The following is a 21908-nucleotide window of genomic DNA, read 5'->3' as shown; positions in this document are numbered from 1 at the left end:
AGAGGAGGAATGATGGAGACTGCCTCCCCAGACCCACCATCTCCCAGAACCTGGCAAGCCTTAAAAGTGGGAGAGCAAATTGCTCAAAGACAGAGGGCACTAAGCAGCACCCGTAGAGATGTTGATGACGAATGAGGAAGTGGGAGGGGGGTGGAGATTCACCATTATCCAAGAGGCTGTGTTCCAAGCCTCTTTCTGTAAATATTGAATAAAAAGCAGATGGTAAGAATTTTTTTTGTCTTTGTACGATCCTGGCAATCGGCTGTGGGAGTTGCTTACAGCTGCCTGACAGTTAAATCTATGTGTGTGGCTGAGAGAAGGAGAAAAGATATGGGGCTTGTCCACACTTCTGCTTCTCCCACCACTTTCTCCTGCGGAAACCAGCTGTTTACTTCTAAAGGAGAACAAACATCAATCTGGTTTTCTGCAGACCCATGGGAAAAGTAGAACTGTGAATGAGCCCACGGCAAGCCTTTTTTGTTTCTCCTGCATATCCTACAGCAGGGACTGTTCCAAAGCTGTTTTTGGGGCAGAGCCCAATGCATAAGCACAAAGATGATCTTCATAACAAAGATAACCTTCTCCTGCTTGTTTCCAAGTTGTTTTGGGGGATGGACCCAGTGCAGAAGCATTCTTCTTGTCAATATAATCATCACCTTTTTCCTGCTTGTTCCCAGGTTGTGGGGGGTGCAGCATTATCTTCATTATTACTGCCATCTTTTTCCTGATGGGTCCCAAGTTGAGTTTTGGTGGAGAGAGGCATTGCAGAGTCATCATTATTGCTATCACCTTTTCCTTCCTGGCTCACAGCAGGGATGGTTCCCAAGTTTTTTTGTCGGGGGGGGGGGGGCAGGGAGCACAGTGCAAAGGCAATCATTATTATGATCATTTCCTCATACACCCTTAATTTTGAGGAGCTTGTAGATGACATTCAGACTCAAACATCACACTAGTTGGGACTGGTATTGTTCAACCAGTACTCTGGTGAGTTTTTAATGTATTCGATTTATATTTTCCTTGTATTTCTATTATTTTCTATTCCACAAAGATAGTTTTTTTTTAAAAAAAAAAACTTGCCACCCAGCATTAAGTATGTTTTAATATTTGTGACTATGCATGTATTTGGCTGTCTGTAGTAATTCAAAATTATTCTTGGATTCAGCTTTCTTCTATTTTCTAGCTCTAATCCACAGCAGCATAGCAGTGACAGATAACCGAAACTTAGCATTGTCTGGGGGGAAATAAAGTTTATCGAACATTCTTGTTATCGAACAATAACAAAAATGAATTGATGTTTTCATATTTGAACCATTTTATGTTCCAGTCCCTTTTCCTATTCTGTTCTTTTGGAGGTGGCAGCCATTTTGTGTTAGGCCACACCCCGGGCAGCAGCCATTTCCTGATTGGTGCCTTGGCACCTTCTCAAAATTCCAAATGTACCCTTAGACCCAAATAGGTTAGTGACCATTGGTGAACACAGTGCTTCTGCTTCCTAAATTTTAGGTATTTTATGAATGATAATAATAATAATAATCGTGGGTGATATCTAATCTTAATCAATCTCAGAATAGACCCATTGAAATCAAGTAACTTAACCTCATTAATTTAAGTGAGCAGACTCTGACAATGACTTAGTCAGATATCACTCAATAACTTCAGTCTTTTATGTGCTTACACAAAGGTCAGAATGTCAAAACCAAATAAAATACCATTTTCTAAGAATATTAAAGTCCATCTACATAATTTTATAGTTTGCTGCACGATTCTCTCCAAAATCAAGAATAGATATGATATGGCCTGAGAATTCAAGGATTAAGTTACATAACTGATGGATATTTTTGATTTGGTAACAAATACAGTCTGAGTTGTCCATATTTTCATTAGATCAAAGCTTCTGTGACAACAATGTTCCACAAGACTAATAATGAACAAATATTGGAAAGGACTGAAAGGCAACAACAATTTTATTACTTACAATAATTTTATCATCTGCAATGTAAATGGGTCCTATGGTAAAGCAAATAATATAATTCCATTTTTAGAATTTATTAGCATTAGATTGTTTAAATCCATTCAGAGCTAAACTAGATTGTTTTGAAATTGGTTGTGTGTGTTGTTTTACAGATTCTGAGTTACATACGTACCGATGGGGATCCACTTGATGCCGGCTTTAGCTCATGTAATCCTTATCAGATTCATACTGTAGAACACGCTTTCAATGCAGACCACGAGCCCATGGCTGACAGCTGCGTCTATGAGTATGTTAAGAATAAAGTTCAGTGTGTGGCAGTCACTAAAATACCACTGCTATCAAAGGCCATCAGCTGCTGCCGGAACATTACAGAAGACAAACTTGTTCTGGGGTGTGAAGATTCTTCAATAGTCCTATATGAAGCCTACCGTCAAGTAACTTTATCAGCACAGGCAGAACTATTGCCTGTCTTAATGTGCTGCCACCCCAGTGAAGCCATAGTCCTGGTCGGTAGTTCCCAAGGGGAACTTCAGCTGTTTGACATGGCACTATCTCCAATTAAAATGCAGGTTTTAGCTGAAGACTTCTCAACCAAATCAACTTTGCAGTTCAGTGAACATTTTGATGTATCCAGCAGCCTCAACCAGATCCAGTGGGCTGCCCCTAAAGTTTCATGTCCAAGCATGGATGATGTAGATATCCATGATCTTCTCTTACTTAAGTTTGACAAAGGACCTATTGGAGTGCTGCATTTTAAAGTTGGTAAGTTGATGCACTGTTTGTGGCAGAAGGGATTATGTTCTATAATTAACTGTTGCTGTTTCATAGTGAATCCACATGATTTCTACATTTTTCAAGCAGTTCAAATTGCAAATAGTGTAAATAATGATATTTTGTTATTTTATTATATTTATATATTCTACTCATTCCGTCATAAAACCCAAGGCAGTATACATGTAGCACCCATCCGTGTGTAAGGAGTATTTGCAGGGGCCAGACCCTGAGTGGAGTGAGGAGTTGCAGAACCAGGCCCTTGCTGTGTTTGTCTTGGAGTCGAGGGTGGCCTGGCTGGTGTGGCCAGGACAGGCGATGTGCAGCACCTGGAGGCAAACCCAAGAGGAGTATATAAGGCCAGCATTTCCCCCTGGTTCTTCGCCACAGCAACATGGTTTATACCCTGTTGCCAGTTCCTGCTTTTGCTTCTGATTCTGCTTCAGTTCCTGATCCAACTTCAGTGATCCTGGCCTTGCTCCAGTTTCTTCTCCTTTACCAGTTTCTGTTTCTGCATTCCAGCCTCATCGAGTTTCCGTCCCCCATTGAACTGCTACCATTGTTACCATCCGACCCAGACTGTTCACTAGCCAGACCCAAACCTGCTTAGTTTCTGCAAATAGGTGGTCTAATGTGCCTCTAGACCATACCCATTTTCTGTTATATTATTTGTCCAAATCCATTTTTTAAAACTAAATCTAACATTTATGCTTTTCAAAAGATGAAAGAGTGAGATATTAGAGGAAACAGTCATGGACATCAGCATAGGAAATAATTGAAGTCTGTTCACATTGCCACTGCAATTAGACACATAGACACATTCCAATTTCAAATTAACTATCAACAGTTTACAATCAAACATAGGTGCAGATTTAGCCATATATATATTATTTGTAAATTGTCCTTGTTACCCAATAAATCTATTAAATAGGGGGGGAGGACCCTTCTAGATATCCTGAGACATTTTGTCCAGTAGTGTGTTTAATAGTTGCAGACATCTACATGGAATTATATAATTAAAACAATTATTTGATGTATTCATACATGTTGTCTATTTTTAAATGCCTCTAAATTACCCAGTTACCTGTCAAAACAGAAGGCACTCTGCCTACATGTACCTTGTTCTCCACAGTTCTCCCCTGTGGCTCCGACTCACAACAGCTTTCCAGAAAGCACAGCTTTCCTTTTCCTATCTCTCGCACATTTGTGTTTTTTCTGAGACAAACAGGCTCTCAGCACAGGGATTTAGAGGCCTTTCTGCTAATTGCCAGCTTGTAAACTTAATTGGACTGTCTCCCTGGGTACTGTTCCTAAATCAATTAGGCAGTGAGTTGGCTGTCACCTTTTTTTTACCAAAGTAGGTCACTTGGAAATGTACCACCCAAGAGAAGTCAAGAACCCAAATGGGAAGATGCTTACCTCCATGGTTAAAAGTTATCACACATTAAAATTTGTTGTGTGGGTTTCCATCAAATCAATACTGTGCTTGAGATATTGTTGCCCCGACTCATCTTGTTCATTAGATAAAATACAATATTAAAATATCCTCCAAAATATATCTAGGATAGCATTTGGATGTTTTTTCTCTTGACCTTTTTATGCATAGTTTAATAGCTTTGGTAGCTAAAACTAATATAACTCTAGATCTAATTAAATATAATGCTTATTTAATTTAAGAAGCATGTGTAACAGAGACTTGGTTGGATGAAACAGATGGGCCTGTTCTTGCCACTGCTTGTCCACCAGGTTTCTCTTATGCACAGCAACCCAGGTAATATGGGCAGGGAGAGGGGGTTGTAGTGATTTTTAGGAAGTCATTAGCATGCACCAGGCGTCCTGTTGGGAAGACCCAGTTTTCTGACTGCATGTTCTGGAAGTTAGATAATAGGGCCAGTACACGATTCCTTTTGGTGTACTGACCTCCCCGCTGCACCAAGGATTCCCTGCCCAAGTTGCTTCAGGTCATGGCAGATGCTCTCCTGGAGACACCTAGTTTGGTTGTCCTAAGGGATTTTGACATCCATGCCAACACAACCTTACAAGGGGCCGCTTGGGACTTCGTGGAAAGCATGGCCTCAATGGGGCTGTCCCTGAATAAGTTTAGCCCAACTCATTGTCATGGACATGCCTTAGACCTGGTGTTCACATCTACGGATGTGGGTGATCTGACACTAAGTAAAAGTGAAACAAAAGAAGTCCCACGAACAGATCACTTCCTGGTGTAACTGGACTTCTCCGCGACCCTTCCCCTCTGCAGGGAGGTGGGACGATTTGGATGGTCTGCCCCTGCCACTTAATGGATCCAAATGGTTTCCAGAGAGTGGTAAGGGATGTTTTATCCCATGTTGATGGCCTTTCAGCTGATTCCCTGGTGGCCCACTGGAATGCAGAGTTAAACAGGGCTATTGACTGTCTGGCTCCGAAGTGCCCTCTCCGATTGCATGGAGCCTGGACAGCCCCGTGGTTTTCAACGGAGCTGAGGCCAATGAAATGGAGCTGAGGGAGATGCATTTATATGCACATATACTTGCACCCAAGGCAGTTTACAATTTTAGAATACTTTAAAAAAAGGAAGTTAAAAATGAAATAGCAAAAGTCTATCCGGGAACTGATGACAATACTCTCCCTGACCTGGATGCCTTCCCTTGGGGCATAGAGGTCTTCAAGTCGGCCCCTGGGAAGCTGGGAGTGAAGCTGCCTTAACTGTTTTCTCAGGCCTTGGTGGTTTCCCCAGGAGCTGGTGTCACAAGTGCTTTTCTGTTAAGGTACGTAACCTTATAGGCCTTGAAGCATTTCAGGTTCCCTAATAGAGACTCTGTCCCTATTATCAGGCATTTTCATAGTTATGAAATGTCTTCTGGTGTAGTTTCTTCTGCTGTAGCCTAACTGGGAAGTAGAATGGGAGAAAATGCCTCTTTGTCACAGAGGGATAGGTGAACATCAAGAGTCCTGCATTAGCTGAGCTGAAGTGCTTGATTCTAGCACAAAGCCACCAACAGATACAATCCTTAATGTCTGCCACTGTTGGAAAGCACTAACTTTGTCCACAATTGTCTTGTTTCCTCTGACAGGTGTCATCCCAAGAGGCCAGCTTGGCCTTGTAGAAATCATCCAGGAGTATATTCATCAGAATGAGATACATGAGGCAATTAATATCCTGAGCAGCATGAACTGGAACATAATGGGACATCAATGCTATATAAGCCTAAGTGCCATACTAAACTATCTTCTCAGACAAAAGCTGAATCTTACAAGAGAAGGTACATTTTTCTGCATATCATAAATATGAGTAGCTGAATCATGAAAATAATAGCAGACATTGAACAGATGACTTTAGTCTTAAATTGTTATGGTCAGAGTTATATTTGTACTTGTGTTAAAATGAAGTTGTGTGCAAACAGAAGATGTTCAGTATCCTATATCAATTTACTCTTGTTTAAGAAAGACGGGCACCAAACTTATAATTTCAACTGAAATAGTAGTTGAAATGTTCTATTCTGTTTCATACTATTATGAGTGGTGTGTATGCATGGACATTACTTTCCTCTTCGAGAATCAAAAACCTCATTTGGGGTGACTTTTTCTTAAGATAACTGTTAATAATTCAGTGGTGATTGGTTAAAGAAATACATCAATCAGCTTTACATGTTACCTGTTGTATACCCTCATACTTCTTTCCTTATTTGCTGTATCTCCCCTGTTGCCTACAGTGATGTCTGAAACCTCCCTACATTGACAGATCAATTCAAGGCTCAGGCTCATCTCTGCTTGATCCTGGTGGGATGGTTCTCCAATGAATAGCTGTGTGTGTGTGTGTGTTAGAACTGTGCTATTCCCAGGATTTAGATAGGAGGAAAATTAAGCAGGAAAACTTCATGCCATGACTCAGCATGGAGGTGCAGCTGGGCACCAAGCTTGCCTTTTGTGGTAAGAAGGGGGTGTAGGATATGGGGAACAGCAGATATTAGAAAATTTGCTTGCTGCCCAAACCTGCCCCCAGGCCATCAGGCTGAGGCAGGCAATCCCTACACTGCAGTGTGAGATGCAGGACTGATTACTTATGTTTAATATTCCAGCAGACAAGGTCAAAATCTCCTCTTGGAAAACTTCTGAAAGTACACAGTGGGAAAGTGGAAGATGGCGGGGATGGGTGGGAGGGAGAGGCTTTTCATGAAATTTTGTTTTAAAATATTTGTATTATATATAGCTGTCTTGTTGAGTTCTTCCCTACATGCAACCCTGCTAATTCTGCTTTACAGTAGAGTTTTATGCCATCCAGGATTTATCCTATACAAGCCTAACAAAATCTGTCATGGTAATTTGTTTTCTTTTTATTAGAGGAACCCAGACAGCCCTTTCATTTGTAATGATTTGACGGTTATCTTTGAGATCTTCATTTCTGCCGTCAACATCAAGCTGTGCTATCTAATGAATCTGTAACAGTGCTAATACTTACTGGTATTCCATGTGGGCCGTAGCATTTCAGAAGTGCAAAACATGCTGTAAGGAAAACAGCAACAGCAAGAGAGCATGCCTCCCCCCCCCCCCCAGTAACCTACTGTATTAAATTTTAATCAAAATTGATTGATGCTTTTGAAGGGAAACACCTTCAAAGTTCAGCTTATCTCACTGTCTAGATTTAAGATACTGCAAAACCTCATTTCCTAACAGGTTGCCAATGCTCATAACACTGGACTATTAGAGCCTTCAGTGCTATCAAGTCTTATAAAATAAAATGTACCTATGCTTAGAACTAAACGATAATTATCACTGAATACCGAATTGGTTAGTTCAAACAGACATTTATGGCAGCATATCAGAGAGAGAAATTTCCCTACAGGTCAAACACCTTTAAAGCACTTGAAAACTTTGATTAACTAAAATTCAGTTTGCCCATCTGCCTTGAAAGGAGCGTCTGTATCTCAAATCAAATTGTATCTGCAGCTAAAGGAAGAGAGGGATTTCTATCAATTATACTTTGCTTCTAGATGACAACAGAATTTTATTCCTTTTTTTGCGCTCACCTAGCAGTCATCTATGTTGTTTAACATCTACATCAGAGCTTTCCAAACTGTGTGTCCTGACGTGTTAGCGTGTCAGCTGCAGTGTGCAGGTGTGTCATGCGAATGCTCCCTGCTCTCCTCCCAGGGCTGGAAAGGGGTTAGTTTAACCTCTGGTTTGCTAGTAAAACTGAATTACTGTGTTGTGAAATGATGCAAGTCTAAAAAGTGGGCCACCAACATGAAAAGTTTGGAAAGCTCTGATCTACATGAAACCACTGAGTGGAGCCAGGTTGCTCACCATGAGAAGACAGTTTGAGCACATTACACTAGCTGCCAATTAGTTTCTGGGCTCAATTTAAAGTGCTGGTTTTGACCTATAAATCAGCTCAAGACCACAATATCTCAAGGACCGCCTCCCCATATGAACCAACCCGGACCCTGCGACCATCATTTGGGGCCCTCCACGAGAGGTCCAGGGGATGGCAACATGAAAACGGGCTTTTTCTGTTATGACTCCCGGTTTGCAGCATGTCCTCCCCAGGAAGGCTCGCCTGGTGCCTCCATTACATATCTTTAGGTGCCAGCCAAGAAAAATTCTCTATAACCTGGCTTTTGGCTGACTGAACATGCTATGGCCTTTTAAATGTGTTTGTGGAGGGGGGGTGTAGTGGATCCCATCGCTAACCACCAATGTAGTGGACTCACCCTGCTAACTATCCTCAATTAAATATAGTGGACCCACCGCACAATACACCATTTAAACAATTTACCACAGGCTGTCTTGTAGGGGTCTTGTGTGAGGGAAAACTTAGTAATTTAGAGTCTAAGGCAGGAGCTGAACAAACAAGAAAAGTTTTATTTACAAAAATAAGTTGGTGAAACAAGCAGCAACAGCAAGAGAGCATGCCTCCCCCCCCCCCCAAATAACCTACTGTATTAAATTTTAATCAAAATTGATTGATGCTTTTGGGTCAGGACTTGTGTTATTTCAGAAACCAGTTAACTTATTAATTACACTAAAGATACTGCAGGCATTAAAACAAAGGACAGTGGTACCTCAGGTTAAGGACTTAATTTGTTCCGGAGGTCTGTTCTTAACCTGAAACTGTTCTTAATCTGAAGCACCACTTTAGCTAATGGGGCTTCCTGCTGCTGCCGCGCCACCAGCGCGCGATTTCAGTTCTCATCCTGAGGCAAAGTTCTTAACCCGAGGTACTACTTCTGGGTTAGCGGAGTCTGTAACCTGAAGCGTATGTAACCCGAAGTAACACTGTAATAAATGTACAGCTTCTCTGCACTTCAGGTAGATGCTAAGGTTTCTGGAATTGGTGGCAAATGCTTAATTCGGTTTCTGTGACTTTACTTTCATTCCTTTACTTAGTTATTACAGTTACTTAGTTATGTACAGTTATCGTATTTTCAGGTGTATAAGACGACTGGGTGTGTAAGACTTTCCCAGTTAAAATACAGAGTTTGGGATATACTCGCCGTATAAGCTACCCCTCTCCAACGCACACCAAATAAAAATTTGAAAAACCAGTCTCTGGTCCGGCTCAGAAATCTGCTCCACTTCCCAGTGGCCGGGGGTGGGGGGGGCCTGGCCAGGTCCGTTTAAGCAGAGGAGCGAGCCAGAGGGCTTCCTCTTTGGCTCGCTTCCTCAGTCGCTAGGATGTCGCTGAACTTCGCTCGGTTGTTGCTTTTGTCAGACCTGCTGAAGCATTTGGGGGGGGGGGGATTTTTTACTGCCTTGGTTGAGCCACTCTCGTGGAATTTGCTTGGGACGTGGAACAGCTGACAGGCACTGTTTTAACCCAGGGTGGCTGGGGAAAAGCTTTTATCGGACACCCCGATCAATTGGCAGTGGGTGAGTCCATCGCTGTGCGTGGGGAGCAGGGCATTTGAGGGGAGTGCTGTCTCAGTTGCCGCTCCCGCTTTACAACTTTGCCGCCCTTGTGGCGAAAAAGCTTCCGGGTTTCTCCATTCCCGGCCACCTCCCCTCTCAGCTTCCCCTCCCCAAACTGCTCCCTTCGTCATTGCGGCTTGATAATCGGCTTCCCTCCCCCCCCCAGCCGTTTTCTACCTTTGCTTGCCCCTTCCTCTGCTGCGCTTAATGCTGTTGTTGGTTCCCTGCCTTTGTTGTGAGTCTTTCCTTTTCTTTTACTGCGGGGGCTGCTTGGGCTGAGGCAGTGGCCACGTGTCCAGTTGCTGGGGCAACGTGAGGCCGCCATTTTGGACCACATGGTCTACTACCAGGAGCGGTTAGGGTCATTCTGTTACTGCTGATTGGGGGGGCTTCCTGGGCCAATTTTCAAGTGTATTTCTTCTTCATCTGGAGAGCTTGGTGTCCTCTGATTTAATTTGCTGTTGTTTTGTCCTTTGGTGGGGAGTTGCTGCAGGAGCTGCTGTTGTAGCCGGCATATAAGATGACCCCCGACCTTTGAGAAGATTTTCCTGGGTTAAAAAGTAGTCTTATACGTCAGAAAATACAGTAAATACTTTTGACACAGCCCAGCCCCCTTCGCAGCCTAATACTTTGGTTCATGAGCGAGGGGCACTTTTCATCAATTACCCTCTCTCTTAGCAATCCCACTCCTGAGGTATTTGAATTAGTATAAAATACCCAGGGGATCCCCTCAGCCCCTGTTACTGGTTTGGGAGTCTTCTCCTCCTAGAACTCTCCCCTCCTGGCTAGAAGTCTGCATTCCCACAGGTTCTGCCTCTCCTGGCTCAGACTCAGCACTCCAGGTAACTCCTGTCTGTATACCTTCCACAGACCCTCAACCCAGTCTTCCTATCTTAAGTTGTAAGGCTCTTTCTTGTTGTTACAGATATTCTCCTCAGAGCGGATGTTCCAGAGGTGATGAACCAATTCTCCCTCAGTCAAATCCTATCCTAATCCCTATCTCCCATCTCAGATCAAGCCCTATCTAACCCAACTCTCTCCCCCAGAAACGGCTCCATTTATTCTCCCTCCCAAAGTACTGCTGTACCCCCCTCTTGGTAGCCAATCAGAGAGGCTCCAGCACTTGGGTGGAATTTCCGTGGGACTGCATTGGGACTGCATCACGTTGTTGTTGTTGTTGAATTCATATACCACCCTATACCCACTGGTCTTAGGGTGTGGGGGTTGGGAAGGAGCAGTCACAGAGATCGCATGGGTTGGGCGCATGCAGATCAGGCGTGAGGCTGATGCAAGGAGCAGCCATGGAGATCAGACAGGTAGGGGGAGGAGAAGAAGAAGCGGGAGTCATCACCGCTGCATGGTTTGAGTAGGAGGGGATGCATCAAGCTGCTGTCTGCAGGGCAGACAGTGGTGGCAGCCAGTGAAGGAAAGGCAGCTCAGATCAGCAGTGCTATCGGCTGAGATCATCATGCAATATCGGCGGTGCCTTTAAATTGTCTGCCCTGCTCTCCCTCATGTGAGGAGCGATATATTGCTGGGTCAAAATCGTTATTGTGGTATGCTTTCAAAACTGATTTTGACCAATATATTGAAACATTGTACAGCACTAAAACAGACCATAAAATGTGTGATATTGCCATGCAAAAATAACAAAAAATTAGTTGGGGGGAGGCAAGGGATGGCGCTGTGGACCACCTGGGTGCATTCCATGGACCTCCAAGGGTCCCTGGACTCCTAGTTGGGAACCACTGGTCTATAGCACAAGTGGTCGCCCTGACCAATCCAAGCACCTTGTCCACATCCTTGAGCCTTACCAACTGAAACTCATCCAACACAGCAGGACTAGACTGTGCTCTGGACACCCCATGAGATTCATCTGTTATCTTGTTTCATCTGTTTCCTCCACTTGCGTTCAAGCTGTCTCCCAGCTTGTTTCCTCGCCCTAAGCTCTGGAGTATACCAGGAGGCCAAACGGGCTCCATGAAGTGAGAGAGGGTGCTTAGGAACAATTGTGTCAACAGCTCAAGCCATTTGGATGTTTCAGAGATTGGCCAGGACTTTGACAGGGGTGCCAGTCATATCAGCCGGGGGGAGACCCAGAGCTGTTTGGAAATCCCACTGGATCCATCAGCCTCTGCGAAGGGGAGAAGATGCTGACAGCCTAAATCTCAACAGGAAGTGATCTGACCATTGCAAGGGACAGATGTCAATGTCCCTCACTTTCAAATCAACCGCTTCCTGCCCAGATGAGAAAGGAAGGTCCTGAGTGTGGACTACCATGTGCGTTGGACCGGTGACATGTTGGGACAGCCCAATGGTTGTCAGGGTGGTCATGAAGTCCTGAGCCACCCCAGAGCCAGCTGCCTTGGCATGGATGTTGAAGTCTCCCAGAACCAGCAGTCTGGGAGCCCTCAACCCCGCCTCCGAGACCAGCTCTGTCAGCTCAGGCAGGGACACTTCTGGGCAGCAAGCCAGGCGGTAAACCAGCAGAATTCCTAATCTGTTCCAACTCCCCAATGCCAGGAATGCACGCTCTAGATTCCCTCCCAACTGGACAGAGAGCCTGGAAAGAATCTCTATAGACCACAGCAACTCCCCCTATAACCGCCCTGAGACCTTTGGGTATAGGACGGTATATAAATTCAATAAACAATAAATAAACAATAACAACCTGTTTCTGGACAATTTCACAGAATTTGTCAGCTGTATGTGCATCTGGTGTTTAAATGCTTTTGGTCATCAATTTTATAAATATGGTAAGCCCCCTTTGATGGCTCCTTTACCAATTACCTCCTCTTTGTTCTATGCCCATTTAGGGGAAGCAAAGTTCTATATAGGAAACAGTTTGGGAGGACCAGGAAAGTGATTGTTTTCAAATGTCAGTGGAGCTCCTTGGTGAAACTGACAATGCAGAGGGAGGAAAGACATTATTATTATTATTATCATCATCATCATCATCATCAATAAATCTGTTAGTCACTTCATCTTGCGTAAGGCAACCCAAAGTGACTTACAACCAAACAAAAACAAAAACAAAAACCATGGATACATTAAAAACAGGGGAAGGAAATATATTTAAAATGCCCAATCTACTTCTAAACAGCCACAGATAATAAAAGGCCATGCCAATTTCACTAATATCTGGAATCTTCCAACTCCCTTCACTTCACCTCAGTCTGGAGGAAGCTATCCAGGCAATGCGTGATGCCACAGCTGTTTGAAGACTGGCAGTGGCCTCCCACCCCTCTTCCCATTATCTGGGCAGAACGGTGACAGCGGCTGTTGTCTGTGTAAAAAGTGAGGCGCAAGAGATTCAATTCATTCCAGAAGCAGTACAATAAAATCTTAAGGCAAGTTCTTCCATCGCCTGTTGCCTCCATGGGGATGCTGATGACAGAACAGCACTAGTAAATATCAGTGAGTGAGTTGCAGGGGAGGCAATCAAAGCTCAAGAAGGGTACATTTTTGAGAGCTAGGACAAAACTGGGGAGGGGGAAACCCCCAAGCTCTTCCAATGCCCCTTAAGGGGGAAGCAAATCCTAAAGCTTTCTCTTGCAATGGAAGCTAGGGAAACTTCATAGAATCGTAGAATTGTAGAGTTGGAAAGAACCCCGAGAGTCATCTAGTTCAGCCCCCTGCAATTCAGGAATCCTGCTCACAGCCAGGGGCATAGCAAGGGGGCTGCGGTAGGTGCAGTCTGCCCCGGGTGTCCCCACTGAGGGGGTGTGTGTGACAAAATGGCGGGCGGCACTCACTGCGGAGTCTGCAGCACGCCTGAGCCACGCCATCTCTCCTGGGAGTGACGCGATGGCTTGAGCGCCCGCAAGGCTCTGCCCTGCCCCAAACAGTCCACCCGTTGCCTCCCCCTCAGCTGTAGGGCCGCTGAATGGGATGAGGCAGGCAGACTCCTCAGAGGCCCCGTGGTGCCCCCATGGCCAGCTGGCCCCGCCCTCCGGGTGCAGGGCACATGTGCTGCCCCAGGCTGCCCACAGCTGTCCCTGGGTGGGCTTAAAACACCAACCTTCTGGTTAACTGCCAGACGCATTGAACCTTTGCACCTTCTGTCTACCCTGTTCCCCCTGCACCCACCATTCGTCCTGTTCTTTGAAGGGGTGGAGATGATTTGGGTGTGTCTTCTTAAGATGTTCCTTTTTTCCATGAAAAGGATATCTGAGCACACCAGCACTGGTGCACTTAGCAATGTGTTAATTTAAAAAGCAAACAAACTGACATTGGTAAAACTGACAGGACTTTGCCAACACCAATTGACAGTTTCACTGCAGGGCAAGGGAAGGGCAGTAAAACAAATGACTGATGGGCAGGCAGGTAGAAAGGCAGGGCTACATGCCTAACCAACCACCACTTTGTACCTGGTGAGACAATGGCCCTATTTATCAGTTCACTTCTGAAAGCTTTATGCTGTTATTCCCAGCGACAGAAGCTCTAAATATCACTGCCCCACCAACCCCATAAAATGTGACAATGAGGAAACTGTAAGAATGCTGTATTTTGGAAATAATAATCTCAGGCATAAGTGAATGAACAAATAGTGTTGTTACTGAAGGAAAGTCTAGTGTAGAAGGAGGGATCCCAAACTGGCATTATGCAAGCAAGTGTTTATAATCAAGGGTTTGTGGCAGGCACAGGCAAACTCCGGCCCTCCAGATGTTTAGGACTACAATTCCCATCACCCCTGACCATTTGTCCTGTTAACTAGGGATGATGGGAATTGTAGTCCCAAACATCTGGAGGACCAGAGTTTGCCTATGCCTGGTTTATGGCCTGTCATTAATCCCAACACATTATATTCCTTATGTAACCTAAATATATTTTTGCCTAGTTATTTAAACTACCTGCAGGATAGCCCTGAGTGTACTGTAGGAACGAACTTCCACCTTCCTCCAGATGGGGTGAAAGCCCCTGCTTTTATTAATGTTGTAGTTTTCATGCCACATTTTATTTTATTATTTTTATTGATTGCTTAATTTCTTTAACATGTTTTATTAGTGTACTATAAGCTTTCTTTTTTGTGTTATACCCAAAAAGATGGTCAATAAATAAATAGTGTGCTCTCAGTTTTATTTATTCAAATAAGATATTTATTGTTACTGTCAATGACCAGAATAATAGGTTTTATTTATTGAAATGAGTTATAGACCACTTCCTATCCAAGGATCCTGAAGTATTTTACAGAACAAAATTTCAATCCTTAAATGTTAAAAACTTTCAAACCTATCAAATAAATATTAATATATACATAAAATTAAACCAGGTACCATCAATGAGCATTGTCAGGGCAATATCTAAAATGGACCAGTGAGCCTGAGCAAGAAGACAGGAGTGCCTGGCGTGCTCTGGTCCATGGGGTCACGAAGAGTCGGACACGACTGAACGACTAAACAACAACAACGAGCCTGAGCAAACGAATGTATTTTTAAGTCTTTGTAAGCACCTTACTATGGGTGTCTCCCGCAAAGCAGTTATTTCTTCCATGGCCGGCAGCTGTGTGCAAACTAAAAGAGAATGGTTGTGGTGTAAAAACTTGAAATATTTATGGACAAGAGAAACATTCAATACTTTTAAAAAATGCTACAAAGGAGAAATTGCTGCCGATTGGGAAGGAAGTACTATGGAATGTAGCAATTATATACTCTCATTAAGATAGCATTCTTCTGGTAGCTATGTTAAGTCACCCTGAATAATTCTGAAGGCAGAAAAGCAGTCCTGCTGTTGTCAATGCTCCTTGTAGAGGTGGTGAAATGTGCGTTGAGGTAAATTCCATTCCCCAGGGGCCATCACAGGAAAAGTTCTTCACCTGTTGACCTGTGGCACAATCGAGAAGCTTAAGAAAAGCCAGAGCTATGTTGCTATGAAGGACAAATAAGTAAACTGGAACCTGATATTTACAAGGAAGAACTTTGTTCATATTTTATCATGCTGATGAGTCATTATTGCCACATAGAAATAATTAGAGAAACAGCCTCTTTTCTTTTGACAGCTGCTTTGTTGTTGTTCCAGATCATCATTGATCCTGCCTCAGTTGTTGTACGTAGGTTTACTTTTGTACCAGCTGTCACATTTTTTACTTCACGTTCCTGGCAATGAATTCATTGTGTCTGTCTTTGAAAAACCTGACTGACTACAAACCAGAGCAGTTTCTTAGAGGTGAAGGGGTTTCACTGTTTCACTGCTGCTGTGTTTGAACTCCACAGCTCAGCTGGAGGCAAGCCTCGGAACCTTCTACGCACCAACCAGGCCTCTCTCTGAGACAACTGTGTTGGAATACAGGGACCAGATCAGCAGATATGCAAGAAGATTCTTCCACCATCTGCTCAGGTGAATGACAGCTTTAATTTTTTATTAACTTCAAATTAATTACCCATTTCAGTAACCTTGTCCTTTTAATGTGGTTAGCACATTTTCTTAAAAGATTGCCTTGGGAAAAAAGCATTTATTATCAGTTTTGTTTGTTTAGCTAGACTTTCCTTCTTATCAAGACATGCATTGTAGACAGTGCTTTTATTCTAGAAAAAAGTGTCCCAGAGTACCCACAGAAAAAAGCACTGATTGTAGATAAGGCGTTGTTTTCATTTGTTTTGCTATAATCACATTTTAAAAGTGAATCTTTTCTCAATTTTATAGAGAAGTGAGTGATTCTGTGGATATGCTCTGTATTTAGACTAAAAGATATAACTGTTAGCTGAGTTTAATGGATACTAAAAATGTAAATTAGCGTTGTGTGACCTAATACAATTTTTCACACTGAACTTCTGAAAATTGGTCAATTTTATTCCTCACTCTTTAAATTTAATGATTATATTATCTACGTTTCAGGTCTCAACCCCAACATTAAAATCAGTTTTCAAAACTGACCTCTTATATCAGGCCACTTTCTTAATTTTATGGTTAATGTACCAAATGTACCATTTAGACGCAAGCAGGTGCAAAATGTGCATTCAGCCTTGACATGTCTTTAAGATCTTTTAATAGAGACCACAGAGCATTCCCATAAAGGGTTAACAGAGGGAAGGAACAACAGAGAGAAATAATTTAAGAAACTTAAATATTCTAATTTTCCCTTTTAATATATTAATCTTGAAGAGATGTTAATTGGAACAGTTTTTCTTAAGCAACCCTAGCAACAGGCATTTATAGAGTTAAAGCCAGTCATTCAAGTTAACTGGTCTAAAGAGTACATAGGAACATATAGGGAAGGTGTGGAAGGGAGGGATAGTGGGGAAAGAATTCTGTCCAAAAGAGAAGGCTGAACTGAAGAGTGATGAACACAGAGCAAAGGTGGAGCTAGCTGCTCTGGCACCTGAAGCGGCGCACATGCTGTGCCCACGGGGCACAGTGAGCGGCAAGTGTCCTGGGGGGGGTGCCACGAGCGACAAGCAGCCCAGGGGGTATGCCGCCCGTGGTGAGTGGCGAGCATCCCAGGATGGTGCTACCCACGGCAAGCGTCCCGGGGGGTGGGGGTGGGGGTGGGGCAGCAATGTCAAACCCCCCTCAGGGATGATACCCAGGGCAGACTGCACCCACCACACACCCCTTCCTCCGCCACTGACACAGGGTGGATTCAGTAACTCGACAGAGGTTGCAAACACCAGGAGAATGTCTTGGTAGTGTTTCTGTGTGGTGTGGAGGTGCTTAGAAGCCATTTTCCAAGGAGGAAGAATGCGAGTTTGGGGGCACTGATAGGTTGTCTAGGAAGTTTGTAAAGGAGAAGGGGTGGGAGGGTTAAGGCTTCTTTTACGAAACAGAAAAGAGAAGTGGCAACTGATAGATGGAAAAGATTCAAATCCAATTAGGAATATTCTGGGGCAGGGATCTTGCAAATGGGTGGTACCAGGTGGATATGAGTAGTGGTCCTTAAGGTGAATCTTCCTTGGAGAAATTGGGAGACCAGTGAGGGAAGAAAGGGGTACAGGTAGTTAATGGACTTCATAAGGCAGGCTTAAAGTACCTCTCCTCATTTGTCTGTATAACTCGAGATCAATATCATTCGATACCTCTTTGGCAACAAAAAGGGGGCAAGAGTTTAAAAGATTGCTGTCATCTGGGGCACAAAGCATCCATTTTTATGATCAAGCTCCATTATTAAAGTAAAGCAAAGGCTATGATCCTGTCTTGGTGGCTTACTGGAATCAAAATGGATATAACAAATACCGGTACTTTAAGTAGTGCTAACTTGGTAGTAAACTGATGAGCCAGACTTTTGCTAGCTTACCAGAAGGCAATAGCTGCTGCCCACTTCATGGCAGGAGTCCCAGGGTCTGCTTTTGCAGTTTAGCAAGTGATATTCTGGAAAGTCAGAGGTTGAGTTTGGGGATAATGTGTAGACCAAAGAAATGATGGCCTTGTGTCATGTAGACAGCATTTCTTAGAATGTGCTCAGCCTGGCAATGGTGGCAGCTCCTCCTATTATCTCCCACGTCTTTTGAAACATCCTCCCAGTTCAGGTTACCCATAAGCTACCCATGTAAAAAATGATCAAAGCTAGGGAGTTTTCATGACATCAACACAAGTGTGGAGAAGGATTACATAACATATTGAAGCATCAGTTAGCAAAAGTATGAGAAAAAAGACAAAGATCTTATTTCACTGTATTTTTATTATTTTTATTTGTTGCATTTATATGCCCCCTTTCAGTCAAGGCACACAGGGAGGGGTCTTTCTGGAGCAGGCCCTGGGGCTGCCTGTTTAGGTTCACTGTAAACGAGTGAAACTTTTGGTGTAACGTGCTCAATAGTTTGAAAGCATCTGTAGCCACTATTGTCCAGAGGTCTAAGGAAAAGCTGGTCCTACAACCATGAGAAAGTGCATTGAGTTCTTAATTTTTACTACCAAATGTTGATCTACATTTTAAAAACTGATGAGATCTCACACTTAACACAATAGGGATTTTTAGTAGAAGCAGCTACTCATCCCTAACCTCAGTTCCCTCTGCTTTAGTGCTGCCTTTGGTGTGTAGACATGCTGATATGTTTGCTCAATAAATGTAGCTTTCAAGACATACTGTTAAGTTTACATGATCACCAGAGTGAGAGGGCTAAAGCTGGAACAGAAGAAAAGCTGAAGAGAATTAATGTAATAAAAGCTGGGATTTAACAGACAGGGTTGAGCAAAATAAGTGTGAAACAACAGGTGTCATCGGTTCTTATCAGCATTTTTAATTAACATCTGTTTTCAGCCCAGAGTACTTTGGAAGAGAATGCTGGAGTGTGCCTGTATTTTAAGATAAAGGTAGACTATTGAGGAGTTCCTAAACAGTAAGAGGTTGAGGACCCTGAGAGATAGGGAGGAGTTGTGTGCAGTGGGGATGTTAGTTGCAGCATTTACAAGCCTGAAGGAAAGCCATTTTAGCAACATCCCTACAAGAGATTGCTATGGCAACAAAATATTTTCTCTTAGAGGAAAATAAAAATGATAAGGAGTGTGGGAAATTCAAAGGGAAAGGAGATTCTAATAAAAAGAACGTATGAGATACATTTTGAAAGCAGCTACAGCTTTACTGTTTGAATTATAATTTTAATTGAATAATTCTATGTACCTCTTCAGTCTCTTTCATTAAGCGTCTCAGAACTTTGCCAAAATTAAAAGAGCCAAACTGTGAAAAGGAAATGCGTTCATTCTTACAATAACATAAAAGGAAACTGAGGCTACTCAATTATATGTGATTTAGTGCATGTGAAATGGACATCCTATGAAGTTGCCTTTAAATTGTTCCCAGCATCAACTATTGTCACATTGTAATCTATTAATCTCCAGTCACACTGATCGGGGGATTTTTATACGTTTTTCTCTATACCACTGCAATATATATAGTAAAGTGCATGGTGCCATACAGAAAATTCCTTAATCCATAGGAACATCATTTTAACAGCTCATTCCATACGGACTACTGTCACAGGAACTAGTTCAAAACCATGTTGAGCTCCTCGGTCTGTTCATGTGAGAAATGCAGAAACAGAGTTTGGACGTTGCAACAACAATAAATCTTTTCAACAACAAACCATCTTTAATTCCTTTCAAAGTCTAATATCCTAGAAGAGGGAGCTCTACAGAGGACTCCTTCTTCCCTGCCCACTTTTGAAACATTGCATGTCCCCCCACCCTATGAATGTCTTGCTTCTGTTAAAGGAAAAACAAACGCAGCCGCTTTGACGGTCTTACTTATGCAAAGATGACAAGCAGGCACTATTCTACTCAATTGCTTAGCAAGAAGAAAAACTGCTGCTGCTGCTTGCAGTTTTCTGGCCAAAAAACCACAAGGGACCTTGGGGTGATTGGCAAAGCCTTCCACATTTTGCACTTTTTTTACTTCATTCAAATAACCATTTCTCACTTGCTTTTAATTGTACAGTACTTCTATTGTACTGATACTCTTAGACTTCATTTCAGTGTGCTTTATGAGATACATTCCCATCAGTTGATTTAGTTATTTGCACTATGCCATCGTCTCACTGTTTGCCAGTGTTCTAAAGGCAGGATATACACATACATTGCATTGTAGTGGTTGCTTTCCACCCTAAAGGGTGTGTACACACTCCACTAATTCAGACCAAGACTGAAAACCTTATTTTGCGTCTTTAGAATCTCAGAAAGCAGTGTGATGGTAATCCAGTACACACTTCTTTAATCTTTGCAAATATAACAGAGTAGACTGAGAGGAGATACAATAGCCATCTTCAAATATCTCAAGGCCTGTCACAGAGAAGATGGAGGAAGCTCCTTTCCTCCTGTTCTGGAGGGCAGGACCCAAACCAATTACCAAGGTACAAGAAATGAGATTCTGACTAAATATCAAGAATATCTTTTTGACAGTGATGGTAAGAGCTGTTTGACAGTGGAACGAACTACCTTGGGAGGTTGTGGTTGTGCAGACTGCCTTGGGAGGTTTTTAAGGAGAAGTTGGGTGTTCATTTGTTATGGATGTATTAGTTGAGATTTCCTGCATTGCAGGGAGTTGGACTACAATTCTGTGATTCTATGAGATTGAGGATTATAAACTATAAACCTGACCACATAAAGGGCAGTGAGATCTTCAGAGCACTGAGTAGTAGATGGTGGGTGCTCATCCTTCTAACCTTGAAGTGTATGTTTACTTGTGTAAGGGCTGACATTTCGTTTCCACACCACATAAATAATCATTCCAAAACAAAGCTTGTATGAGAAATATTTTCTGATCAGAAAGAAGACTTCATAGGAGCATTTCACATATCTAGACCATAGCTGTCAACTTTCAGATTTGAAAATAAGGGATCAGCAGCCTCACCTGTCCCAGGGACTGTCTACGGGATATCTAACAATCTGGGATAGCAGCGGGAAACGGCGCTGGAATAAGGGAATTTACAGGGGGGAAAAGGGAAGGTTGCCAGCTATGATCTAGACCACTCATCCTCTGGGCACAAGTAGCCTGTGTCAATGAAGCTCACTGTTGGTAATATCGTGGTTGTACAGGAGGGGGTGGACTGCACCTTAAGTGCTTATAGCTGATTATGCACACTTCAGAAATATAATTTAATTGAAATTTAGGATGTATATCTTTGCATACTACCTGATGACAGTACCATGGCTTGGTCTGTGGTAAATATTAAACCCTGCAAAATGAATTGAATTATGTTCAATAGAATTTTTGCTATTGCTCAATCCGTGAAATATGCAGTGACATTCTACTTGGAGCTGATTTTGCTCTATCTGTAAAGGAATTTATTGTAAGTAACTACAAAATACACCACTATTTTTTAAAAAAATAGGGCTCTAAATCTCTTGAAATACTTTTTCAAATTTGTTGTCATTTTTTTTGGTCATTCCTTTTATCAGATTAAGCAGTCTGTTTTCAAATACCTTTTGATCTCTTGCATTTCTTCTAAATGGAATTGATATTCCATCATAATATATTCTCCGTTACTGAACCATTCTCCCTTTTTAGTTATCTTGAGTTTAAAAGTAAATATTACACAGTGTGGGTAGCATTGTTTTTCATTTTGTAAAACCAGACTATTGTTTCTGTTCCAAAAATTGCTGATAGGAGAATTATGAGGAAATTGTTTCTTATGAATAATTAGTTCTTAAGAAATGGGCAGGTTGCCTAGAAAATGAATGAAAGAGTAAACTATTAAATTGAAATATTAAATGAAATAACTGAATTAAAAGTGATCATGTAAGCCCTAAAGCAAATGTTTGGTAACTGTAGTTGATTTAACCTATTTTCATCAACCGTTCTTATGCTTAAATACAATTGCTTGATGTTAAG

The 21908-nt window shown here is 42.5% G+C and overlaps 1 protein-coding gene across 7 annotated transcripts in view; it reads left to right on the top strand.

Annotated features, from left to right (window-relative positions):
* WDPCP (WD repeat containing planar cell polarity effector) overlaps positions 1-21908 on the top strand; it is a 171202-nt gene that overhangs the window by 84225 nt on the left and 65069 nt on the right. For all 7 annotated transcript variants that reach the window (XM_083435335.1, XM_083435332.1, XM_083435333.1 and 4 more), the window contains exons 10-12: positions 2125-2734; positions 5815-6003; positions 15862-15985. In XM_083435335.1, coding sequence (XP_083291461.1) covers positions 2125-2734; positions 5815-6003; positions 15862-15985 — 923 coding nt within the window. The remainder of the gene's footprint in view (positions 1-2124; positions 2735-5814; positions 6004-15861; positions 15986-21908) is intronic.

The sequence above is a fragment of the Podarcis tiliguerta genome (genome assembly GCF_965153285.1).
Source record: "Podarcis tiliguerta genome assembly, chromosome: 3".
NCBI lineage: Eukaryota > Metazoa > Chordata > Lepidosauria > Squamata > Lacertidae > Podarcis > Podarcis tiliguerta.
This window is presented reverse-complemented; position numbering and strand designations above follow the sequence as displayed.